Genomic DNA, 25,632 nt, shown 5'->3' with positions numbered 1-25,632 from the left:
CTGGGCCCTGCTCTCTGCTCAGCTTCTGGTCAGGAAGGCTGGGCTGGACAGAGAATTAGCAGAGAAATAAAGTCCTGTTGGATTTGACACGCACACGCCCACAAAACACGGCCTTTTTCTCTTGGGAGTTTTATTTTCTCACTGTTTGCTTCCCCTAGGCTTGGGCGGTTCGTGCTGATGTTGGACCCGGGTCTGGGGCCGGCTGGACATACCCCTCGCCTAGCCTGGGCACATTAGATGCGCAAGCCCGTTCCTGCAGCCCCCACTCCGGCCCCCCACTCCGGGGTCCTGGTGTTGTCCTCCTCAGTCGGCACCACTGGAGCAGCTCCAGCCCGCGGCCTCCACGGTGGCCTGCAGCGCTGTGCTGTGGCAGGTTCCAGAACAGCCAGGTGGGGAAGTCCCAACCAAAATGGCCTGACAGCACCCAGGGAGACCTTCCCAGTCCGACTGGGACGTGGTAGGGGCCCCTTCCTCATCTCCTCCCCTCCCCCAGTCCTCTTGGGTGAGACGGCCACTAGTTGGGAGCAAGGCTGCTGTCCCTCAGGAAGGCGATGGTGTCCTTCAGCTCCTGGGCCTGCCCGGGGAACAGGCCTGTGAGGACAGGGCCCCCCAGCGTGCCCCCACCTCTGCCCTGGGCCTCGGCACCCCCGAGCCATGAGCGTGGGGCCAGGCTCTGGGCATGCCGGGCCTGGGTCAGGCGCCCCCCGCCTTGCCAGGGTGTCATCAGAGGCCCCAGCCACTCACTTTGGGCAGCTCAAACCAGATGGTCCGGGGGCTGTCGGCGGAGCCGTAGTTGAGCTCCAGGCAAGGGGCCCCCTTCTTCTCCAGGGGGCTCAGCAGGTGGAGCTGGTGTAGGTCCTTCAGGGCGATGGAGCAGCACGGTTTCTGGGGCAGCAGAGACAGCAGAGCTTGGCCTCTCTCCGGGGAGGGGTCGCCATGGGGGATGGGACAATGGCGCAGGGGCGCTCGGACCAGCATAGGGGCAGGATCCCGGCCCACCTGGTTGAAGGGGTCCAGGAGGATGAGATGCTGGCGGTTCAGGCCCAGGAGGCTGGGTCCAGGCAGGGCCAGTTGACTGACCCGCAGCACCACATAGACAGTGTAGCCGAACAGGGGCAGGTGGCTCGCAGCCTCTGGGAACGGAGGGCCTGGGGTAAGCGTTCTGGCCGTTCACGCCCTGGCACCTGCCCGAGTGGGCCCCTAGGTCGGGCGGGCTGGGCCGGGCAGGTAGGGAGGCCTCCTCAGGCCCTCCACACCTTCCCTTCTGGGCCCTTGCCGCGGGCCCTCTGACCCCGGGGCCCCAGACCCACCGATGAAGCTGATCTGGGCCTCTGAGGAGCTGCAGCCTCGCAGCTGCCTCAGCTCCTGGTACACCAGGTTCTTCATGGTGGACACGTTCACTTGCGACCGCAGCGGCTTTGGCAGGTAGTCCAGCAGGTCTTGCCTAGGACACAGAGTGGTCGCTCAAGGCTGGGTATACAGCAGGCGCTAAATGAATGAGCAGGGGCTACCGTGCGTGAGACTGGGAATCCAGACTTACGAATGAGGCACGGCCCTGCCTACGAGGAGCTCGGGGTGGGGAGGTCAGGTGTACATAGCCTTATAACTCCAGGCCCATGACGTTAGGGTCGTGAGGGTGCACGTCGAGTGGCCTTGGCTCCGGAAGGCCGGGTGGGGGACGGGGAACTGAAGGAGAGGCCCATGGAGTATGTGCTGAGGCGCGCCCCAGCACCGGCAGGGACCAGGGCTGCTAGGGGGTGGGGGCCGTGTGAGCGCTCACTCCGCCAGGTGGTCCCCTTGGGCCTTGCTGCAGTGCTGCAGGGCGGCCAGCCTGGCGAGCTGAGCACTGGCCTGGGGGGTCACCAGCAGCTTCCCCTTCAGGTAGTCCCGCAGCACCTGAGGGGGGACGGCAGTGAGGGGAGGGAGGCCTGGAGGGCCCCTACGCGGGCAGGGCTTGCTCTAAGCTGCAGCCCGGGGGCCAGCCACCAGCTGGTGGGGGCCGGGGGTGGGGGGGGGACGGCAGCGGACCTGCACGTAGTGGGTGGTGGTGTACGTGGGATTTTCGAAGTGCAGCGGGGTCTCCCAGCCGAGCCGCCGGCTGTGCAGGCTCACGTCCTGATCCACCACGCTGTTGAGGTACTCGTGGGGCCACAGGGGCCGCACCAGCTCGCCTGAATGGGGAGCCCAGGTCCACAGCCCGCCCCGACGTCCGGGGCCAGTCCTGCCCGCAGTCCTGCCGGCCCCAGCCCGGAAACCGGCCCCACTCGTAGGCATACAGCCGGTAGGTAAGCTGCCGCCTGGAATCCAACCTGCCCCCCCTCCTCCCCAGGCGAGGGGCTCACCTTCCCTTTTGATGAGGAAGAGGGCAAATTCCTGCACTTCCTGGGGGTCTGTGACGCCCATTTGCTGACACAGGTCCTCCAGCACCTCCGCTGCCACCTGGGGCACGTTGACAGGGCCGTGCGCGGTGGGGCTGTGAGGCTAGGGTGCGGGGCTGCCCAGGACGGATGCCACAAGCTTTCCTGTCTCTCCCCAGCCCCTCTTCCCTGGCCCCATGCTCACCGTGAAAGTCCGGATACTGGTTTGGTAATCCATACCCCCTGGCAGGTGAATCAGAAGCGAGCGGACTTCTTGCCCTTTCTGCCAGGGCAGGTTGTAGGGTCAGTCCACCGGTGGCCAGAGGCCCCGACTCCCTGTCCCCACCAGGGAGTCCCATAACGCCCAACCTCCTGTTCCCACCCCTGCCATACCAGGAAAGCCTGAGTTTCGCCCGGGGAGGGCAGCCGCGAGCGGCCCCCGTATTTGACTGTGCGCTGGAGGTGCTCTTGGCTTCTCCGGGCCAGCTCTGCAGAGGGGAAGCGGGCCGGGGTCACGGGCATCTCCAAACCCCTCCCCAAGCTGCGGAGACCCCAGCCTGGAAGTCCCTCCCATAGGCACCTTGGCTTGGGCCTGAGTCCTGCAGAAACTTGGTCACGTAGGGCATCAGCGTGGCTGACGGGGGGAAGAAGCCGGTCAGGAGGCTGAGGAAGCTCCAGCCGCGGACACAGTGTTCCCTGCAGGGTGGAGAGTGCGGGCTTCAGGCCGGCAAGAGCGGGCCCCTGCGCCGGCTGCCCTCCGCCACTCCCCCAGCCCCGCGTACTCACGGCTGAGGATGTCTGGTCACCTGCTTGATGACTTGGCAATAAGCCTCATCCCTGAGGTTCTTGTTCTCCCGGCACAGCTGTGGGGACCGAGGAGTGGGGCAGAGTGACGCGGGAGCTGAAGTCAGGCAGCCCCCGGGCGCCTGGGGGCTCAGTGGGTTAAAGCCTCTGCCTTCGGCTCAGGTCATGATCCCAGGGTCCTGGGATCGAGTCCCGCATCGGGCTCTCTGCCCTGCAGGGTGCCTGCTTCCTCCTCTCTCTCTGCCTGCCTCCCTGCCTACTTGTGATCTCTGTCTGTCAAATAAAATCTTAAAAAAAAAAAAAAAATCCCACTAACAGCCACGGCTGGGGCCACCTCTCGGTCTTGGATACAGCTGTGTCCAACGGGTCACTCTAAGTCGCTGTCTTCGTCCGCTTACGGGCTGTGTTCAGCCCTGTCTTCTCTGCTGGCTCCCCTGATTTCCTTGACCTCCAGGGCCTCAGTGCCCTTGGGCCTCAGTCTACACACCCTGCTGATCTCAGCTGTTGCACCTGCTGATGACCACCAGTGCTGACCTCCAGCCCAGACTTCTCCCTTGAACCCAGCCCCCCCCCCCCCCCCGGAAGTCTGGACTGCACACTTCTATGTCCAAAAGAGTTTCCTGCACCAACCCAGACCTGCTCCTCTCTAGCCCCCATATCGAAGACGGTCTTTACTCCGGCCAAGGCCTCCGTGACATCTTTGGCCCCTCGGTCACACCCCACGTACAATTCATAGCAAACTCTGTTGGTCTGAGTCTTCGCCCCTCGGCTGCTACCTCCGGGCCTGGCCCGCACCATCCCTCACCTGTGGTCGTTCCAATAACGTCCTCTGGCACTTACCTCCCCCTGGGAGGGGTGGCAAACCGCGCCCCCTGAAAAGGTAAGCCAGTCTCTCTGCAAACCCCCTGGAGTGCCTACGTCTCTTGAGAAATCAGAGTCCCAACAGGAACCTACGACGGCCTGCCGTGACCTGGACCTGCCGACTCTCTCCAGCGTCATCCTCCACCCTGGCCTGACTCACGGGGCGCACCGGCCATGCTGGCCTTGCTGGTGCTAAGGCCCACCGTCACCAGGATTGTCACCCCTGCCCCCCTCTGCCTGCAGGTGATGCCCCCAATGCACACATGCCTCTCCCCCCAGCTTCCCTCACATCTCCACTCCAGGGTCGCCTTGTCACCAAGCTTCAGCATTCTAGCAGCCCCTTCCCTGCTGCATCGGTCTCCGTAGCACCTTTTACTCTTGAATACATTGCGTCGTGGTTTACCAGAAGTCTCCTCTCTCTAGCTTGTAAGCCTTGTGGGGACTGAGCCTGCTTGGTTCACTGCCGTGCCCCCAGCATGTAATAGGTGCTCAATAAATACTTTTGGATGATCTGAAGGACTAGGGGCTAAGGGAAGGGGGAAGCCACTCAGGCCCAGGCAGGAAGACAGGAACAGACCCTCAAGGCACACACAGTCTCCCCAAAGCTTTCAGCACACAAGCTCTTGCTTACCCTCAGCAGTTCGTAAAGGAGCTCGATCTCATTCTTGCCCCGGGGCTTAGACAGGTCCCCCATGAACTGCATCAGAGCTGCAGATGAGAAGCTTGGTGAGCTGGGTTGGGGGCCTGGTTTTGGCCTATGCTGTCCCTAGACAGAGCTTTCCCTGTCATCTTTTTTTTTTTTTTTAAAGATTTATTTATTTGACAGATAGAGATTACAAGTAGGCAGAGAGGCAGGCAGAGAGAGAGGAGGAAGCAGGCTCCCAGCCAAGCAGAGAGCCCGATGCGGGGCTCGATCCCAGCACCCCGGGATCATGACCTGAGCTGAAGGCAGAGGCTTTAACCCGCTGAGCCACCCAGGCGCCCCTTTCCCTGTCATCTCATGCCTTGCTCCCCAAAATGCACGTGAGCCAGGCAGAGCAGAGCAGTGTCCGCTTTACGGAAGAGGAAACAGGGCTCAGAGAAGGGTTCCGTGGCCACCTGTGGCTACACACAGCATGTAGCCAGCTGGACAGAGCCCTGCCTTCCAGCCCAGACTCCATGCAACCCACCACCCCTTGGGAGTGAGTAGAAATAGGTGAGGCCTATGGGGGGTTCTGCAACCACCGGTGAGCTTCCCTGAGTTGACAAGGACAGAAGGTGACCTGGCGCCCAGGTCCGAGGCATCACAGACATGGGGACCAGGATGCTATGGTCACTCACTCTGGAAGATTGCCACAGCCTGCCTGTTGGCGTCCTCATCGCTGAGGCTGATAAGCGATTCTTGTATGGGAGCCTGTGGCCAAAGAGACTGGGTTTTGAGTCTGGGGTCCGTAGAGGCCAGAAGGCAGGTCCACTGGCCCGACTTCCCCACCTGTCCCCCTCACCTTGGTGTACTGCACCAGGCTAGCCATGGCCTCCTCCTTAGCATCTCCGTGGGTATGGTCTGGCCTGAGGGGTCAGAAGGAAGGACAGCCCTGCTTGCTCAGCCCTCCCGCCCCCATCACCGGTTGCGTAGGGAGGGTGCTAAGAGCACGGGCCTGGCGGCTCAGAGCAGGAGGGCCGCTTTAGGGAGACTGAGGACAGCCAGGCAGAAGGGTGGGCCCAGGGCACTCACAAGGTCTGGGGCTTCCGGAAGTAGTACAGGGCAAATTCCTGCATGGTGTAGTTGCGGGAGTCCTCGGACAGAGAGATGTAGGCTGCCGAGTCATCGCTGTGGGCTTGGCTCCGGGGGCGGGCATCGTGCTGAGAGCACAGGAGACCTCATGCCACCCGAGGGCCCGCTGGCCTGTCCGGAGCGCCCCCGCCCCGCCCAGGCCCCCGCCCCGCCCGAGCCGAGAGGAGCAGGCAGAGCACACCACCAGAAGCCAGGGACGTCCAGAGGCATTTATTGAGCGTTCTTCTAGGGCAGCGCTGAAGGAAGCGCTGGGAGGGAAGGGCGCACCGCCCAGCCCCTGCCCACAGGGGGCTCACACTCTTGCGGGGGAGACAGACATCTGGAGAGGGCCGCATCAGGCCAAGCGCTGCCCGCCAGGGAGCAGGTGGTCCTGGCTGCTCAGGCGCAACCGAGCCCTTTCCGTCCTCGACTCCTAGTTAGGCTTCGTGTCCGCCTCTCCCGTCTTCCTCACCTCCGCTGCCCTCTCCCACTGAGCCAGCCCCGGCTCTCGGGGCTGCAGCCAACTCTTGCGCCGGCCACTCCTCTCTGGTGAGAAGGAAGAGTCTGGGGCGGCAGCCGGCTGAACTATGTCGGCAGGAAAGAGTCCGGAACGGCCCCCGCTGGAGCCAAACTGCCAGCCTGGAGGGCACCCAAGGACAGCGTCTCACCCACCTGGCCCCTCGGCCCCCCCACGGCTCTGCCGTGTGCTGCCCTCCCCGTGCCAGCTGCCCTGCCCGCCCCCGGGGATACCGGGCTCCAGCGTGGCTACTGGCAACAGCTTGATGAGGTCCCCACGGTGGAAGCTGAGGAGGCTGTGGTCATCTGTGATGTAGCTTTGCAGGGCGATGACGTAGCCGGAGTCCTGCCGGCGGGAGGAGGGTGAGCAGGCCGGGAAGCCGACCTGCCCGCTCCCCCCGTTGGCCTCCCTCCCCACCCGGCCCTCCACAGTTCCAGGGACCTGGCCTGAACACCCAGTCCCGCCCCTGGCGGCTTGATGGAGCTTGGCTGTCAGCCCCGAGACCAGCCAGACCAGATATAGCCGCCCTACTCAGCCCCCAGCCCCCAGCCCCGCTGTCCCCCAGCCCCCCTGCCCGGCCTGCACTTGCCTTCTTGAGCTCACTCAGGAACAGCTCGATCATGGCCTTGATGGCGCTCGCTCGGGCTGTGTGCAGGACCAACTGCTCGCTCTTCAGGGTCAGCTCCAGGGTGGAGCGGCCCGGGCACTCCACGCCCAGCAGCTCAGCAAAGCTATGCACAAGCCGAGAGGCATGAGCTGAGAGCCGGCTAGTCCCCGCCCGGCGCCCCCGCCAGCCCCCCGCCCAGGTTCACCTGTATGAGCACAGAGTCTTCAGCTGGCTCGGGTGGAGGCCGGGGCCTTTGGTCATCTTGAGCAGTCTCAGCCCCCGGTGGGACACGCCCAGCAGCTGCACGTCACTGCCACTCTCGCCCTGCCCCGAAGGAAGGTGGCTGCGTCAAAGACAGGCTCCTGGTCCCCACCACCATCCAAGACGCCCTGGGGCTCCTCAGGGCCGGTGCTGCTCTTCGTCCTTCCATGGGGGCCACCCCGCCCCAGCTCTCGTCCCTGCCACAAAGGCCCACGCCAAGCGAGCTGGGATCCAGCCTGGGGAGCTGACGTCCCCAGCCCTACGTCCAGCCTCACTGACCGAGACAGGGAAAATTCGGGAGAAGTAATTGGCCCACTTGTCCCTAGCGGCCACCACGATGCGCTTCTTGACACTGTCCTCGGTGGTGCTGAGCGACTCCAGGCCGACCTCCAGGTCTCCTGCAGGCAGGAACGATCCCCGACTGTCTTCAGGCTCCGCCACGGGGGATGCCCAGGGTTCGCTCCCTCCAGACGGACAGACCTAGTCCCAGCACTTCAGCCCCTGACTCCCGGGTCCCCGGACCCTACCCAGCAGCTCTTTCATTTTGCTCCGTTCCTCATGGGATATCCGGATGCAGGACTCGGCAAAGGTGTCCTTCAGGATCTGGGGGCAGAGCCAAGTGGTCACCCCCAGATCCCTGCGCCAGAGCTCACCGCGGAGGCAGCCACACGTGGAGAGGCTGGAGAGCCCCAAGGGCACGGGTGGAGCGGGGGGAATGTGGGGCCCCTGAGCCCGGGGCCACCCCCCCTCCCGCTCGCTTCCCGTGACCCGCACTAGCGGGCTGCTGCTCCTGGGTCAGGTGAGATCAGTTCCCTGAAGGAACAGAACCTGGAGGGGGGTCGGGGGGAGACGGATACAGGATGTGGGGCAAGAGGCAGGGCCCCGGGAGCATCCAGGAGCGTCTGCTGTGTGCCAGGGCCTGTGTTGGGGACAGTGTATGCTTTGTTTTGAACCCTTCACTGCCGGCCAGTAATGGTCCTTACTCTCAGGGATGTGCTGAGGACGGAGTAAATGAAGGCAGGGCTTGAGAGCCCGCGCCCGCCCTCTGAGTGCCAGCTGTGTGCCCCTCGCACCGCTGTAACCTGGCCCGGGGGCCGGTGCTGCGTGTCTGTCCCTGGGGCAGGTGGGCCAGGCTCTCACCTGCTCACAGAGGAGCCCGAGGCAGTAGGGGTGGCTGAAGTTCTCCCGGGGATAGAACACCTGTGGGAGAGCAGGGACAAGGAGAAGAGATGGGGACAGTGCCCTGCCCTCCCCCCGCCCACCTCCCAGCCCTGCCTCCCAGCCCCGGACAGAAACTCAGGCCTGATGAGGCGGGTCGTGGGGAGGCAGCCCCCGTGTGTGTGGGGGGGGTGATGCTGGGGTCCCACCTGCAGCCTGCCGCCCCTCCTCAGCCCAGGGAGAGGCCCGGCTGCGGCCCCAGCCTCATGCCCACCTCCTTGCGTAGGAACAACCTCCAGGACGGGTTGAGGTAGGAGAAGCACACGCTGCCGGAGGGCACGAGCAGCTGGGTGGAGACTCCCTGGTCCTCCATGGGCTCCATCCAGCCTGGCAGAGGGAGGAGTCAAAGGGCTTCAGCGAGGAGCTGCCAGAGCCAGAATGACAGGGACACGGGGGACAGAAGACAGTCCCCCTCCCTAGGGCCCCGTGAGGGCTCTGCCCGCTGGACCTTTGCTGCCTCCCTCCTGCCCACATCCCATCTCCAGCCTCCATTTCCAGCCCTCGGACTTTCCCTGCTGTCCTTGACCACGTCAGCAGGGCCACTAAGTCTAGAGCTGCCAGGATGCACCGAGGACAATACCCCAGGGCAGGCCCTCAAAGCCACATGGGCCCCAGCGTTACCTGGGCCCTGCCTGGGACAGGAACGCGGAAGCTGGGGCTCCTTGCCCATGGCTCCAAAGTCCGGAGCCCTGAGCACCTGACCTTATACGTTGCACACCGAGAGGCTTCTGGAAACCCTGCCCCACCCCAGTGAAGCCCACCAGAGAGGGACAGAAGGTTCCTTACTGCGGGGCCTGGCTGAAGGGCTGTCTGGCTCCTCAGGCGGAGGCAGTGGGGGTGCCGGCGGAGGTGAGGGTGACTGGGCGGCCGGTGCAGTCTGGCCGGAGAGACCCTGGCTGTCCTTGATGGGGCTGGAGGGCCTGAACTGTGGTGGGAACTTGGGTCGAGGGGCCACGGCTGGTGCGGGGCCCTTCCCCGGGCTGGGGGACGGCATCTGGGGAGGGACAAAGCATGTATGCAGCTGAGTCTAGGGTGAAGGCCAAATTCACCCCAGAGAGCCCTGGACCCCCGAGGGGAGAAGCCATGGCTGGACGGGCTGGGGCCTCACCGGCGCAGGTGCGTGGGCATCACTGATCCCCAACTTAGCCAGGGCCTCGTCCTTGGGGTTGTTTTTCTTCAGGAAGTTTTTCGGGGGCTTCCTGGGAGAAGGAAGAGGCCCTGAGTCCCCAGGGTGACTCCCCGGGGAGGGGGCAGCCCCAGTCGCCCCCAAGGCCCACCTGGTTGGCTGCACGGGCATGGGCACGGGGCCTGGGCGGCTCTGGTACATGCGGATAATGTTCCGGATCTCCCGGCTCGGCTCGGCCCGCTGGTGGGGCGCTGGCGCGGGGCGACCACTGGGCTCTGCCCCCCGGGCCACGGGCTTGGCCTCCACCTCTTGCGCAGCTTTGGCCCTACCTTGTGCTGGGGGACTCTTCACTACGGGGGGAGGAGGGGGCGAGGGCGCTGACCAGAAGGAGGAGAAACACATGAGACCCCGTCCAGTCCCACAGGGCCCGGCCCTCCCCCATGCCCCCCACCATGGTCCCCCCACGCCCCCCCATGGCCCTCCCCCACGGCCCCCCCACCTCTCGGTTTCTCCTCGTCCTGCTCCTCGTCCTGGGGGATCTGCACCTTGGGTGGAGGCTTCGCTGTCTTCACCGTGATCTGCTGCTGCCCTGTACGTGCCCCAGGTGGCCCAATTACTCTCCCTGCTGCGCCCAGTGGGCTCCGAGATGGGCGACACGGACCCAGGGGAGGACAGTGTGCCCCACGCGGCCCGGCCTGTGTGGAAACCCGACCACCCCGAGCACCCTCACCCATCTTCTGGAAATAGTCCTGTTTCTGCTTGAAGCTCTTGGGCCGCTGAGGCTTCTCTTGGGGCTCCTGGGAGGTCTCCTGAGGGCAGGAAGGGGAAGTGAAGGGGCAGCCCCGCCAGCCGAGTTGCCCCTCCCCCAGCATCCCCTCCACTCCCCGACCCCATCGCTGGGGCTCGGACCCCAGGCATCTTTTCCTCATCTTCCTGCTTCTGTGGGGACTCGTGGCCGCTCGGCCCTGGAACCTGCCGTCTCCATCCCAGACCCTGCCTGCCACCTGCCCGGCCTCGGCTCCTCGCCCTCCAGACTGGCACTCACCGATTCCAGCTCTTGCTCCGGCTCCCGCTGCAGGGCCAGGGGCTTCTTGGGCTTGGGGGCGACGGGTGGGGGTGAGGTCGGGGAAGCAGCTCCAGGGGCCTGGGCCCGAGGCTGAGCCTGGCGCCGGTGCCGCTGTGTCTGCTGCTCCAGCGACAAGGTCATGGCCTGGGTGGTCATCTGCTGGGCCTGAGGAGGGAGGGGCGGCGGGCCCAGGAAGAGCTGGTCGGGCTGGGCCCCGCAGACCTGGCCCCGCGAGGCGCTCTGAGGGCCCTGCCCACCCTCACCAGGAGGAGCGCCTGCTGGTTGATGAAGCTCTGCTGCTGGGCGGCCAGCTGCCTCGGGTCCACACTGGGAAGCAGGGGCTGCGGTGCCGGCGGCGGCTGCGGCGGCATCACCATGGCTGCAGATGGCGTACACGTGCCCCGCTTGCACATGGCCCCCGCCCGCTGCCCCCTCCGGGGGCAGGACCTCCCTTCCTCCAACTCCTACCTGAGAGGGGACCTGCCACCTGGCCTTACCTGGCATGGCAGGGACTGCGCCCATTGCTGGCATCATGGGCACAGGGGCAGGCATCATGGCCGGCTGGTATCCAGGCATCTGCATCATCCCTGGGTAAACTGAGGGAACAGGGTCCTCCTGGGTCAATCCTTATCTGGGCCCACAGCCCCCCTACCTCCAGCCCTCCAGCAACAAGAAGAGGACGGGCCCCCAGGGTGCTGGCTGGAGCTCTGACCCCGGTTGCCTGGAGGTCCCTGGCAGTGCTTGCCCATGCTGCGGGGCTGGGGAGACCCTGGACGGAGGCTGGGCCCCGCACTCACCCATGGGGTAGCTGCCTTGCTGCATGGGCCCCATGGCGCCTCCTCCCTTCATGCGGCTGCTCAGAGCCCAGGCTTGCTCCAGATCCTGAAGGAACCAAGGAACCTCAGGCCAAAGAGTCAGACCTGGAGCCCCGGGAAAGATGGGAGAGGCGGCGGAAACCCCGGGGGTTAGGGGCAGGGACGGGGTCAGGTGTGTGTGCGGAACACTTGCCCTGTGGCCCGGAGAGAGGACTGGCTGGAAGAGGTGGTCCAGGAAGCCATCCAGGTTCCCTGAGTTCTGAGACTCCCCTGTGGGGCCAGAGGAGGGTTAGTGCCCCGCTGGTGTATGGGGCATCCGGCATCCCCATTCCCATCGCACGGGCAACCTCACTGTGCCCGTTCTGGCCTTACCTGACTGGCTCCTGCTGGGTAGTCCGAGGGCTGGCCCTGGAGGTGGACCCGGCAGTGAGGGCGCCTGGATGCCAGGGGCAGGGGGGATGTCCTCGTCCCTGCAGGAGACAGTGGGCCCAGCTAAGGGGGTGCCTTGGATGGGGGTGGTGTCCGGGCTGAGGCAAGGGAAAGAAGGTGATGTGGGGGGTCATTGCCATGGTGTGGGAGCAGGTAAGGTACGTGCGGGGTGCTGGGCCTGTAGCAGGTCCTCTGAACCCCGGGGGGTGATAGGGTGGCTCGGGGGGTCACCTATGACAGACAGAAATAGGAACAGGCTGGGACAGGGATGCTGGGCCGGCACCTACAAGCCACGGGGGGCAATGGGGTAGCTGTGGGGACTGACTGGGTCCCCCAGGTCCTCAGTCTGGCCGATGAGGTCCAGCACGAAGTCACAGCCAACCAAATCCTGCCAGGAGTCCCCGGAGTGCAGTGACACGGACCAGCCACGGGGGGGCAGCTCCAGTCCTCTGGGAGGGAAGAGGGGCGCTGCAGGGAGTGATCAGCCAGGAAGAGGGCCACCCCGAGGGTCCCCAAGGGGAGGCCGCTGGGGAAAGGGCAGAACCTGGGAACTGGTTTCCTCAGACAACTCTCCTCTCTTCGCCCCTCACAACCTTCTGCTTCCACATCGGGTCTGATGTGCTCACTTATCGACCTGTTTCGTTAGAATCCGGACCACGGATATAACCTCTACTCTTGCTCCCTGTCCTGAACCTACGGTCTGGTCTGGCTCCTGCCCACTTACCCCTCCACGCCCCCACTCCCTGCCAGTGTCCTTGGGGAGCAGGCTTTGGCCCTGGGTTTGCAGGAGGCCCCTGACAGGAGAGTGGGCAGGGAGGATGAGAAGGGGACAGTGTTGGCCACACTCCCCAGCCCAGGGCCCCGTACCTGCTCTGCAGAATCCACCCGGCAAACTGCTCCCCCGTGGTCCAGGACTCCACCTCGGCAGAGTAGCACTCCTCTACAGGGACAGGCGGTGGGAGCCGGAGTGAGGGGCAGCAGGTCCTTCCAATGGGAAGGGGTTGCTGTCCCCATGGGGGCTCCCGGAGCAGGACAGGACCCTGTGATCAGGGTCCGGCGGGCGCCAGCGGAGGGCTGAGGCAGGAAGGGAGAGGCCCAAGCAGAAGGGGAGCATCACCATTGAAGGTAAAGATGTCCAGAGCCATGCGGCCCCGCCGCCGGCCAGCCGTCCACTCGAGCTGGGTGGGGGGGTGCGCCCGTGCCGTCCCAGGGGCCAGGTGCGCCTGCTCCAGGGCCCCCAGCAGCTTGTGCTGGCACAACGCTGCCATGCCCCTGGGGGCCTGGTCGGACACAAATCTGTGGGGACAGCACAGGGCTGCAGTGGGGGTGGGCGGTCCGCCGATCCCACCCCCTGGGCCCCGCAAAGCAGGCGCCTTACTTCAGCAGAGGCTTCTGCAGGGGGGCCATGGGGGGAAAGGCGCTGAGCAGGATGGCCATGAGGGCCCAGCTGCGCTGGGTCTGCTGCTCGTCTGGGTTGTGCCAGATCTGGGCCACAAGCTGGCTGAAGATCTCATCCCGCAGCCCCGGCCGGCGCTGGCCCTGCCGCACCAGGTACTCGCCCATGCTCCGCTCCTGCCAGGGCAGCAGGGACCCATCCCCCAGAAGCCGCAGCATCTGCAGACACATAGCAAGGAGAGGCAGGACGTGCCAGGGCGTGCCCCCCTGCCCCCCACGCTCAGCCGGACCCCAGGAGCCAGGGTCCAGCCGACCCTGTCCCCTCCCCACCGTGTCACTCACCACCTTGTTGATATCCAGCGCGTGCTGCGGGTTCTCCCCATGCAGCCGGGTCAGGGGCTCCGCCAGCAGCTGCCCGGGGCTGGGCAGGGCCGGCTCCTGCAAGGACGAAAGTGACAATGTCTGAGCACATGCCAGTCTGGCCGGTCTGTGCCGACCTGCGGGAGAAGCCCCAGCGAAGCCCAGGGGAGCCTGCGCCCTGGGAGACAGAGCGGGGCTGGCGAGGAAAACCACCATAGGTAGGGACGCATCTCCGTGGCTCTTCCTGATTAGAAAACTGATGCCCATGCGTATAGAAAACTCAGAAAACATGGAGAAGGATAAAGAATTTAAAAATCCATTACTGTTTTCCTGCCAGTCATGATCGCAGTTGACATTTTAGCCTCTCTTTCCAGTCTTGCTTTGTTTTTTCTTTTTAAAGATTTAATTTGTTCATTTGACAGAGAGAGAGAGCGCGTGCACGCACGAGCAGGGGGAGTGGTAGGGAGAGGGAGAAGCAGGCTCCCCGCTGAGCAGGGAGCCGGATGCAGGGCTCCATCCCACGACCCTGGGATCAGGACCTGAGCCAAACACAGACGGTTAACCAACTGAGCCACCCGGGGCCCCTCCAGTCTTGCTTTCTACGCAGATACATCCATCACCCTCCCACACCTATTGTTGCTTCTAACAAAGCCGGGATCATACTCTGTTGTCCGGTTTGGAATCCTGCTTTTGTACCCAACACGGCAGCCTGGACATTTGCCTTATCGTTACACACACTGTAAAGACACGACTTCAACGGCAGGACGAGCCACAGGTGTAACACAGGCGCGGCATCACGGAGCTGAGTCACTCCCGAGAGCGAGATGCTTCGCTTCAGTGGGTATTCTCCAAACGGGGGGACTGCACCCGTCGCCCCCATGATGGGAGACGGTGGGTGCAGTGGAAGAGGGAACAGGCACAGCTTCTGCCGGCAGGGCTAATGTCCGGGGGAGCCACGGAAATCTGCCAGGAAGAGCCATGGTTTGGGGGCCCACCTGAAAGTTAGTGGAGATGAAGCTGGAGAACGGGAAGTGGTCGATGTCGGGCGGGAGGCTCAGGCTGGTCCGGGCAGGAACTTCAGGGGGCATGGACTCGGTGATGCTCCCGTCCAAGGCGTGGTGATGGCCTGGGGGTAGCACCGAGAGGCAGCCCAGCAAGGCCGAGGTAAGGAGGCTGGCAATGGACCGCCCCCGCCCCTCATCATCCACCCCCAGTCCTGGGCCGAGGGAGCTCACGGGAGCCCAGAGCATCGCCGGGAGGGACCACAGCAGAGAGACTGGAGGGAGGGAGGGAGGGAGGGGTCGTGTAAGAGGGACACGAACCAACACTCACCTTCTGCGGTCTTCAGCAAGACGGCCACCTCAGCCGGGATCTCCAAGCGCCCCAGCTCCTGGCAGAGAGGAATGATCGACCAAGTACTGAAGGAAAGGGTACAGGGACCCAGTGTCCCTCCTCACCCCCAGGACCACGAATCTCTCCAAAGACCAAGGATTCTGATCCTGGACACAAATAGGACCGCAAGAGCCGTCAGAGGGAGACCAAGGGTGGCCCAGGCCTCTTCTTGGGGGACTCAAGGGATGCACACCGGGGACCCCACCCTCTTCCACAAGCCGTGCGGGTCCCAGGAGGCGCATCACCCAGCAGACACCCTCGAGCTTCCAGGCCACCTACCATGGCTGGTGCTGTCCTGGAGGCCGGGCCGCCGAGCTGGCCACGCCGATGCCCAAGCTGCTGGAAGAGAAGCAGAGGGAGCTGGTGCCCCGGTGAGGGGGTCTCTGGGAGCCTCCTGGCAACTCCTCCCTGCCTCAACGGTCCGGCGGCCCCCTCTGGCCCCCAGTCGAGAAACTAGCCGGACCCAGAGGGGTCGGCTGCCTGTCGCCAGCCCTTCGGAGCCCTCACCAGCCACTGCCCATCTGCCAGGGCGCTGGGGAGGAGGCAGGAAGAAATGGTCCCAGGGGACAAAGTCCAGCCAGGGAGCGGCCGAAGAGGGGAGCCGTGTGTGGGCACTGACCTTTGAGCCGCTTTATGGCCCTCGCCCTGGAGTCATCAGGCCAAAGCGGGAAGCAGCCCAGCCCTGAGGAAGGTCTGGAGGGGATGAAGGGAAGACACCCCAGACAGGCAGGGGACAGTCAGACTCTGGGGGGGGGCAGGGATGACGGAAGTGACCTCCCAAGGCCCTGGCCTCCCCTGGCCAGGCAGCAGGGAAGTGGGAATTGCTGGGGCGGCCGGGGTCTCTGAGTCCCGGTCCTCGTGCGCTCGGGCCAGGACTCCTGGACGCCAGCAAGGCTGCCTGACTCCAGACACTCACCTGTGATCTCTGTCGCCTCCGGAGCAGGGGCCGGGCCACCAGCAGGATGGTGCTCAGCTGTCCTAGAGCCGCCCGCCGTCGGAGGTACCGCTTCCTGGAGGCCGGGAAGGGGGTTGGGGAGGAGCTCAAGCCCAGACCCGGTACTCGAAACTTCTAAGCTGAGACACAAATGCACGGACTCCGGGCCGACGGGGTCCTAGGTGCTTAGTAGAAGCCATGGGGGAAGGACAGGACACCCTGAAAGAACTAGTACATTGAGAAGGTGTTCGGCACCAGGGATGACGGTCTCAGGCAGCAGAGCTGATCCCCGGCCTCACGTCGTGGGTAAGTCCCTTGGCCTCTCAGGATCCACATAACCCCTGCCCCACCACAAGATGAAATCAATCAGCCCACATGTTGAGAAGAGTCTCACCTATTTTTACTTGAGAAGCGGAATTTCTAAAAAAACGAAACAAGTGCTATCACTGGAAATCTAATAAGAGATCACGGAGGCGATCGTGTCCTTGAGAACTGTCCAGAGAGAAGACGACGCTCCTTAGTGAAGGAGTCGTGGGCAGGATTAAATTAAAAAATCAATGAACAGGGGCACCTGGGTGGCTCAGTGGGTTAGGGCCTCTGCCTTCGGCTCAGGTCATGTTCCCAGGGTCCTGGGATCGAGCCCCGCATCGGGCTCTCTGCTCAGCGGGGAGGCTGCTTCCTCCTCTCTCTCTGCCTGCCTCTCTGCCTACTTGTGATCTCTCTCTGTCAAATAAATAAAATATTAAAAAAAAAAATTAAAAAAAAATCAATGAACAGCTTTGAGGCAGTCGGCTGGCTCAGTCGGTAGAGCATCTCGGGGTCATGAGTTCAAGCCTCAAGTTGGGGTTAGAGTTCACTTAAAAAATAATAATAAATGTACATATTTTGTTAAAGGACACCACCAAGAGCATCAAAAGACAACCCACAGAATGGGAGAACGCTTGCAAATCATGTATTTGATAAGAGTTTTAGGGTGCCTGGGTGGCTCAGTGGGTTGAAGCCTCTGCCTTCAGCTCGGGTCATGATCTCAGGGTCCTGGGATCGAGTCCCGCATCAGGCTCTCTGCTCAGCAGGGAGCCTGCTTCCTCCTCTCTCTCTCTGCCTGCCTCTGTGCCTGCTTGTGATCTCTGTCTGTCAAATAAATAAATAAAATCTTAAAAAAAAAAGTTTGATATCTAGGATGTAGAAGGAACTCCCACAGTCCAACAACAAGACAAGCTACATGATAAAAGGCAGACCGAGGACTCGACTGGACATTTCTCCACGATGATCCACAACAAGCCGAGAAACATGAGAAGACGCTCAACCTTGTTAGTCATCAGAGAGACGCGAATCAAAGCCGCGATGCGGTACTGCTTTGTGCCCACGAGGATGGCCAGTGTCAAAAAGTAGAAAATAAAGGCACCGGGGTGGCTTAGTGGGTTCAGCCTCTGCCTTCGGCTCAGGTCCTGATCTCAGGGTCCTGGGATTGAGCCCTGCATGGGGCCCCCGGCTCAGCAGAGGCTCTGTTTCCCCTTCTCCCTCCCCCTCTGCTGATGCTCTCTTTCTCTCTGTCATAAATGAATCTTTTTTTTTTTTAAGTGGAAAATAAGTACTAGCAAAGTTGTAGAGAAATCGGAACCCTGAAACATGCTCCTGGGAGCGTAACCCCTTAAAACACCAAACACAGAATCACCGTATGACCCCGCAACTCCACTCCTAGGTAAAGACCCCGAAGAGCCGGAAGCAGAGACTTGAGCAGACACCGCTCGTGTTCCCAGCAACCTCACTCACGAGCACCAGAAAGTAGAAGCGGTCCTAATGACCGCTGACGGGTGTGGTCTGCGCACTCGGGGCAAGTAGGAGCGAAGCCTGGCCACCTGCTACCACGCAGACGAACCTCGTGAACATTCCACTTGGCGCAGTGAGCCAGACGAGAAAGGAAATATGGCATGAGTCAACTCGCTTGGGCCATCCGGACTAGGCCAGTCCGTAGGGACAGAAAGTGGATGGGAGGTTCCTGGGGCTGGAGGAAAGGCGAGCTGGGAAGGACTGTGTGAGGGATCGAGGGTCAGCTGGTGATGACATTTTGGAAATAGAGAGTGGCGGTGGGGGCGTGGTCTTGGAAGTCTCCCCTGGGGTCCAGGGCACTGCCCTCACTTTGTCCTCAGTGCTTTACTGCTACCTTGGGGGTGACTGGTGGCTGGTTTGCTGTCACACCGGATCCCCCCCAGTGTGCCTGGAAGGCACCATCCCTCCCTCCATCCCTGGCGGTCACCAGCTGGGCCCAGGGTAATGGAGAAGGTCAACCCGCAGCTGTTGTTCAATGAGCACAGACTTTCCCATCAAGCTGTAAAGGTGAATGGGAGTTAATTATGAGAAGGGAGAGGCCAGTCCTTAGACCCAAGAAGTCCAAAGAGCCTGGAGTATAAAATTCTGGCCTAGAGGCTGGAGAGATAGGCGGGATCTCACACAGACTGATTCACGCTTTTAAAAGATCATTCTTGGGGCAGAGTGGAGAACAGACTAGAATATGCTCAAGGAGTCCAGACTGCAGGTGCCGGTGGCCCGAGCAGGTAGTGAGCTTCTTGTCACTCGGGGTATTCAAGCAGAGGCTGCACAGGGATGCTGACAGGAGGGCCCCAGGGCAGGTAGATGTTCTCGAGGCCCCACCCCTCCCACACTCTGCCCCATCACCTGCAGGAGCCCCCCCGTCTCACCCACCCCTGCAGACCTGGCCTGGAGCCCTCGCACGCGAGCCTGCATCCGCGGCAGGAGGAGGCGGCTGAGGCGCTGACGGGAGATGCAGGTGCGCAGGCTGCCGTGCAGGGCAAGCAGGGCCTGGGAGCGTCGCTGGGCCCGGTGCTGCTCCAGCTGCTGCCAGCCGGGCTCCCGCAGCAGAACCTGGGGGCAGAGGTGAGGGCGCCCGGGCTGGGGGTCCCGAAGGCCGGCCTGCTCTTGCCCTGAGGCCTTGGCCTGCTTCCTTCCAGCAGGACAACTGATCCTTGCGGGGAGCCCGGGACACCTGCCACCCAGGCCCACTCCAACGCCTCACCACCCAGAAGGACCACCCATTCCTGAGTGTGTTTTGGAAAGCTCCTCTCCCTTTCCAGCCATGGACATGCGCACACACTCACACACACATACACACTCACACACACACACACACACACACACCTGGGTGGCTCCGAGGTGACAGAGGGCTGACTCGGCCCCCAGCACCTGACTCAGGATGGCGTCACACCTCACACGGTCAGAGGACTCTCCCTGCGCCTCCGTCTCCAGGGCCCTGAACCTGGCCCGAGGAGGGGGAAACTGAGGTCAGAACAAGCACAGCGAGGACCTCCCTCCATGCTTGTCCGATCCCCCAGCCCCTAAGTCATTCAACGATTTGCAACGCACCTACTACGTGCCAGACCCCAGCTGAGCTTTGCTGAATGGCAGGGGGCAGGTGGAGACATGGGCAGGGAGGGGGGTCACGGATAGGGAAGGACAGAGGGACAGAGGGAGAGCAGAGAGCGCAGTGAGAGGAGGCGGGTGGAGGCCGGGCTCAGGGCCCCAAGGAAAGAGGGTCCACTTCCACCCTGAAGGAACCCCAGGTCTGCCAGACACTCCAGGGGGCCGTCCTTATGGGTCCTGTGTCCAGGCCCTTGGCTGCCTCCATCCTGGGACCCTACCTGGCCAGGAAGGCCTGGAAGGGCAGGCGCACGGGGAAGTTGGCGCTGCGGGTACGCACTGCCTCCAGGATGCCCGCCTGGTACAGCTGCTCTGCCACGTGTCCCACATCAAAGAGGCTCGGAAGCTGTGGCCACGGAACAGAGCCAGTGAGAGCTGGAGTGGGGAGGCTTAAAGCTGTGGGGGGCCAGGGGGAGCTGCTGAGCAGGGCAGGGCAGGTAGACGGGCAGTCTCTGGGGCCAGGTGCAGGGCAGGCAGGGGGCGGGGGGGGGGGGGAAGCTCACCTTTCCCGGGTTGGGGTTGAGGCACTGAATGAAATAGACATGGCTCCTGACAGAGGAAGGGGGGGGGTGGGTCATACGGGCACAGAGCAGCCCCCGAGTCCCTGGGGGTCTCATATGGGCGGCACTGTCTCACCTGCCCAGCCGGGCTAGGAGGTCCTCCAGGGAATGCTGGAAGCGAGAGGCCAGTGTGGGCTTCCCCGGCCCAGCCGTGGCCTGGGACTCTGCTTCCCGGAACAGGCTGCCCACCAGCTGTGGGGCGAGAGGGGGCCGAGCTGGCTTGCTTCCCAAGCCTGTCCGCAGCCCGGCCTGCGTCCCCAACCCGGGGGAGCTAGTTGTGGGCCAGTCCCCAGCATCCAGACCCCCGAAGGCTCAGCCCGTGGTCCGAGGTACAGAGGCTACCCCTTGGGGCAAGAGCATCCAGGGCAGAAGGTGGGGGACACAGTGTGGAGGGGTGAGGGCTCCGAGGGGGCTGGCAGGGGCACCTGGAGCTGGCTCTGGGCAAGCATTGCCACCGCGGCGGGGTCAAGATGGTCCCGGTTTCTGTTTACAAACTTGTGAACCTGCCAGAGACAATGTGGGGAGTGGAGAGGAAGAGAGAAGGCTGGGCTGGGGGCATAATCCAGCCTCTCCCCGCTGGGCTAAATAAAGGGCCACCTTTGTCTGTCAACTAACGGCTCTGGGGAAAACAGGAAATCCCCATGCAAACGAATGAAGTTGGACTCTTATCTTAATCAGATATAAAAATTAACCCAAAATGAATGGATCAAAGACCTAAATTTAAGGCCTGGAACTCTAAAACTCTTAGAAGAAAATGTAGGAAGAAAGCTCGGTGAGGTTGGACTTGGCAACAATTTTCCTGAATAGGATACCCAAAGCGTAGGCAACTGAAGAAAAAAATAGACTGGATTTCATCAAAATTTAAACTTTTGTGGGGCGCCTGGCTGGCTTAGGCGAACACATGTGACTCTTGATCTCAGGGTTGCAGCCCCATGTTGGGTGTAGAGATTACTTAAAAAAAAAAAAAGTTTTCTTGGGGCACCTGGGTGACTCAGTGGGTTAAGCGTCTGCCTTCGGCTCAGGTCATGACCTCGGGGTCCTGGGATCGAGCCCTGCAATGGGTTCCTTGCTCAGTGGGGAGCCTGCTTCCCTCCTGCTGTCTCTGCCCCAGCTCATGCTCTCTCTCACTCTTTCTCAAATAAATAAAAGTCTTAAAAAAGATTTCCTTTTGTGAGCTTCCATATAGTTTTGTGGTTTTCTTTATTCAGACTCCTTGTGTGTGTGGCTTTTTTAGACATGATTAGAGTTTTCTGAGGGGGGAGCAGAGGTATAGCTGATCTGTGTACCAAAACAGGTCACCTCCTCCAAGAAGCCTTACTGGACTTGCCCTACCTCAAACTAGCCATATGGTCCTACCCTTTACCCCGCCCCTCAGCAGTCAACTTCCCGGGTAGGTGTGCCGTCACCTGTGAAACTCTGAAGGGGGTAAGGCAAGTCCCTTCAGTGAGTACCTACTATGTGCCAGGCACCTGCCTGACCACTTCCCCATTACCGCATTTAATCCTCACAACAGTGTTATAGGACAGATTCCCATTCCCATTCTACAGATGGGAAAACGAAGGCTCAGGAGGAGAAGCAGACACCCGGAGGTTACAGAGTCAAGTCCCACGAGTATGCCCCACCCCTGCTGGTCCTGAGGCTCGTGCGACCAGAACGCACTAAGGCACTAAATCATGCTGGGGACTGTGCAGGGCCAAGGGCGTAGGTAGAAACACTCGGTCAAGCCCTGGGAGGGTCCTCCCTTCACTTACTCCTTTTAGCGGTCAGGTGAGTCAGCTCTGGGGAGGGGCCCCCCCCGCCACATCACCCTCACGGACTCACCCCGGAGTCCGTCCCTGATTCCCCCTGGTACCTGGTAGGTGACAGTCCCAGCGTAATGCCTCACAGTGAAGACAGGAAGGGGCAGCTGGGGCTTGGAGTAGCAGGGGTGACCGCCGTGGAGGCAATGACACTTCTGAAGGAAGGTGTGGTCTGTGGCCTGGTAAGAGGGACGAGCTTCCCTCAGGCCTTTGAGCACGAGGCGCCCCAGTCCGGACCGCGCATCCCTCCAGGATGATCCAGAAGTATTTGTGGAATAGGGGTGCCACGGCCCTGAGGCTTGCTCCCTACTAGCTGGAGGCCCCAGGGACCCCCACCAGCCCTACATGTGTGCCGTTCCCACCACCCTGCCCCTTCCGCAGCAAGGACCCGAGGAACCCCAGAGAGGTTAGGATCACCCAGAGACAGGATTTGAACCCAAGCCGTACAGAGAGACTACGGGCAGGGCTTCTGGCCCCCATCACCTGTGGCTCCTCTCAGAGGGCCTGTGGGCCCCGGACTGGCCACCAGGGCCCCCACCACTCGGGGCTCACCTGGGGCAGCCACGTCTGGGCATCCAGGAGCCTCAGCAGGCTGTGGGGCTGGTCTACGAGGAGGTCCAGACAGGTGTCCCACACAGGCTGGGTAACGGGCACCCAGGCCAGCAGCTCCCGCCGACAGGCCTCCTGGGAACAGCCAGCGCGGGGCCAGGTCCAGAGCACACCCACCTGCGTGGGGGAGCTCCCTGGAGCCGGAGCAGGGATGGCCTCCCATTGTCCAGATGAGTAAAATGAGGCCCGGGAGGGCTGAGATGGTGGGGCAGGGGGCTTTGGGGCAGAGCTCTCAGTTCAGCACCCTCCATTTCCCAAGGATGGCCCCTGGTCTGGAAGGCCTGGGCGCCCCCAGCCCCCTCCCGGGCCAGCACCCCGTACCTCTTCCTGCGCCCACAGCAGCCGGCTGGAGAAGCGCTGCAGGCGCTCGCTGGCGAGGTTATTGCACAGCTGCTCCAGCCCGTTCACCCGCAGGGCCTGGGGGCACAGAGGCAGGGACATGGGCACCTGCACAGTTGCGGGGACACAGGCTGGTGGAGGGGGCCTGCACCCTCCCCTCCTGGAACTCAGGAGGAGTGGTGCCCTGGGGCTGACAGGGCCAAGTCCGAAGGCCCCCTCAGCCAGCATCCCTCCCTCTGCCTCAGCACGACTGTGAGCCTTCAGGCCTCTGGTCACAGCCATCCTGTGGTCGGAAGGCGTCTGTTCCTGCGACCTAGTGGCTTGCTGGCTATTGGAATCCCACATCCTCATAAGCAGGGCTCCAGGCCACTGCCTCCGAGAAGCCTTCCAGCATTCTTCCTGTAGGGATTATAGGTTCCTTTCTCTGCGGCCCCCCACATGTTCCTCGCAAGCCCGGCAGAGCCCGCACTCCATACGGCTTTGTACAGAGAGCTTTGGCTCGCTCTAGAACACACACTTGCCACAGTCATCTACAGTCGCCCACCCCCAAGAGGGCATAGTCACCAAGGGCATGCTGGGAAGGAGAGAGCAAGGGGCACTGAACAGTGTCCACCCGGGAACGAGGGTGGAGGCCACCTTCTCTTGCTCTAGCCCCCTTCTCCCTGCCCTGAGAAGGTGGGATCTTCTAGAAAGGGGTGAAGGGCTTATGAAAACTCAGGCCATTCAGGGCACTGTCCTTTTTCCTGCTCCTCTTGGGGCATGGGAGGGGAGGCTGAGGGCTGATCCTAGGGCCTTTGTCTTCCGCCACCTTAGAGGCTCCTGTGACACTCTGCAAAGCCGAGCAGGACAGAACTCTCCAGAGGCGATGTCGGGGCTGGACAGAGCGGGGCCGAAAGGCTACAGCTGCAGCCCGTGTGCCGACTCAGGGCTAGCCGGGCAAGGGCTCACGAGCGCCCCCTCAGGAAGCGCTGACCCCACAAATGACCAGGATGCGGTGGGCATCCTGTCCCGGGCCCTGTCCCAAGGGCCAACCTCAAAGCCGTAGACGTCCACGACAGTGATGGTGTCCACGTGCTCTCCCTCCCCAGGAGCGGCCAGCCGCGCGTTGCTCCTCTCCAGGAGCCAGGTGAAAAGCCGGGAATACAAGGCCTTGGCCAGGGCGTCCCTGTGGGCAGGCTGGGTGAGCCCGTGTGCCAGAGTGCCAGGCCTGGCCACGGCTCCCTCCCGCCCCTGGGGCCACCTGGCATCAACGGCGCTCTCCACCGGCAGAGGCCTGCAGACCCAGCCATACGGGGTCTCCTGCAGGGCAGAGGACGTAGGAACACGTGGAACAACAGGCCTGAGGCCCATGTCAAACCTGCGGGGACAGGGGGGGTGGAGGGGGCGGGGGAGTGGGACCCACCCCCTGGGAGCCCAGCGCTCACCGTGACCCTCCGGGTGACAGCCCCCTCCAGGCGCTCGGGCGGCACCAGCAACAGCTGGGCTGCTGCGTGGATCTCGGCCCAGCTGGACACGGCAGCCACCTCCTGGGACTCCCGCTGGACAGAGAAGGGAGGGGGCGGGGAGAGGCCTGCTGTGGACCCACTGTATCCCACACGCTTCACTGACTGAGCCACCCAGGTGCCCCTCCACTGCCTCGTTGAAGGGGAAACGACGCCCGGAACAGAACCGGGAAACATACAGAAGGCGATTCCCACGGTGCCGGGTACACACGAGCTGCTCCGTTAGCGCAGGTCTGCCTCTTGGGGGGCGGGGGGCAGCTTAGCAGAACCCGCAGTGGCAGAGATGATCCCGGCCTGTTTTCTCACCTACACGACGGGCATCTGCCCGCTCTCCAGCGGCCCTGGGGCAGGCCCGGGCTTTGTGATCTACCTACAGGTGTTTGCTATCCTTGCTGCCCTGATTATCCAAAAGAGCCACGGCTGATCCAGCGTCCACACGGGCCACAGCCGGAGCCCACCTCTGAAGACCAGAAGCAAATGTTGCCCAGGTGCAGGACGGCGGCCAGCACGGCCCAGGTGGCGGTCATCTCCTCGGGGCACAGGACCTGCAGGGCCTTCCGTAGTCCTTCGAAGTCCCGAGCATCATCCTTGCCCTGGAGACAGCAGGCCTGGCCCTACAGAGCACAGCAGGGGTGAGGGGACAGGGCCCGGCCGCCCAGGGCTCCCCTCTATGCTGGCCGCTCCTTAGCACGCCCCCCGCCCCCAATGCCAAGACCTTTCCCTGGGCAAGCCCGGTCACCCAGTGCCCAGTGGGCCTGCCCCCACCTGGTTGAGGTAGGAGTAGGTCTCTGGCCCCTGCAGGGACAGCTGCTCCCGTTCCACAGGGTCCAGCCCCGCCAACAGCTCGTAGAAAACATGGAAGCTCCGCTCAGCCTGGGCCTTGGGGGAGAAGGACCGGCTTAGGGGGAGCAGTGGTCTGGTCCTGTGCCTCAGGGGAAGCAAGGACAAATTCTGAGAAAGGCAGGGTTGGGGGGGGCGGTGAGTGACCACAACCCCTTACAGCGGCTCCTCCCTCTTTCCCATGCTGGGAGCCACGGAGAGGAGAACCGCAGGGCAGGTCTTACCTGAAACACCACCCTTGAGGTCTCGAGCAGATAATGGGACACAGAGGCTCCCACGATGACCCCACTGTGGGCACAGGACAGTGGGGAGGGTAGTGTCCAGGATGCATGCAACCTAGGGGACCTGCTCAGAATGGGACACACTAGGGGCTGGACCCAAGGGCAGCAGCCTCAGTTCCCAGTAAAGGGAACCGATCATGAGTGCCGCCCCCCTCCCCCACTGTGCCCTCCAGGACCCCTGCCACTCACTGCTGCACGCAGAGGCAGAAGACCTGGCCGAAGCGGCTAGCGTTGGCATTGAGCACCGTCTTGGCATGGCCGAAGCTGCTGAGCACGGGCAGGACACCATCCAGCTGTGTGGGGGAGATGCATTCGAGGACCCCTGGGACGGCGGTGGCACCCGCTGATCGGCCATCTGAGCAGAGGACACTT

The 25,632-nt window shown here is 62.8% G+C and overlaps 1 protein-coding gene across 1 annotated transcript; it reads right to left on the bottom strand.

The window, feature by feature from the left end:
- Positions 1-110: 110 nt before the first annotated feature.
- Positions 111-24,460, bottom strand: MYO15B (myosin XVB). The gene is made up of 57 exons (XM_045986283.1): positions 24,450-24,460; positions 24,246-24,378; positions 24,062-24,175; positions 23,670-23,936; positions 22,620-22,745; positions 22,242-22,415; positions 21,743-21,868; positions 20,316-20,393; positions 19,967-20,082; positions 19,834-19,879; positions 19,552-19,676; positions 19,052-19,169; positions 18,609-18,778; positions 15,606-15,971; positions 15,469-15,493; positions 15,241-15,414; positions 14,902-14,959; positions 14,565-14,695; positions 13,552-13,647; positions 13,193-13,428; positions 12,932-13,110; positions 12,682-12,754; positions 12,102-12,263; positions 11,758-11,855; positions 11,579-11,655; positions 11,368-11,452; positions 11,068-11,166; positions 10,834-10,949; positions 10,550-10,735; positions 10,235-10,313; positions 10,004-10,093; positions 9,656-9,881; positions 9,487-9,577; positions 9,165-9,372; positions 8,593-8,705; positions 8,301-8,360; positions 7,688-7,763; positions 7,440-7,558; positions 7,105-7,223; positions 6,882-7,023; positions 6,526-6,637; positions 6,248-6,414; positions 5,737-5,864; positions 5,507-5,570; positions 5,343-5,415; positions 4,654-4,730; positions 3,144-3,220; positions 2,938-3,053; positions 2,751-2,845; positions 2,563-2,640; positions 2,343-2,439; positions 2,029-2,171; positions 1,781-1,896; positions 1,311-1,444; positions 1,000-1,133; positions 745-885; positions 111-574 (listed from the first exon to the last, which is right to left on the bottom strand). Exons 1-57 carry the CDS (start codon positions 24,458-24,460, stop codon positions 515-517), a joined length of 6,900 nt encoding a protein of 2,299 aa, XP_045842239.1. The 3' UTR covers positions 111-514.
- Between the last annotated feature and the right edge of the window lie 1,172 nt (positions 24,461-25,632).

The sequence above is a fragment of the Meles meles genome, chromosome 18, assembly GCF_922984935.1.
Source record: "Meles meles chromosome 18, mMelMel3.1 paternal haplotype, whole genome shotgun sequence".
In the NCBI taxonomy this organism is placed as follows: domain Eukaryota; kingdom Metazoa; phylum Chordata; class Mammalia; order Carnivora; family Mustelidae; genus Meles; species Meles meles.
The sequence above is the reverse complement of the archived record's forward strand: the minus strand, read 5'-3'. Positions and strand labels throughout refer to the sequence as shown.

Bases quoted from the DNA above. Each gene is read 5' to 3' on its own strand.
- MYO15B (XM_045986283.1), bottom strand. The intron at 15,972-18,608 runs GTCTGCAGGGGT...CCCGGCCTCCAG, and splicing joins GTGCGAGGGCTCCAGGCCAG to GAAGCGGTACCTCCGACGGC. The intron at 7,559-7,687 runs GTAGGGTCCGGG...TCCTGCCTGCAG, and splicing joins CAAAATGAAAGAGCTGCTGG to GAGACCTGGAGGTCGGCCTG.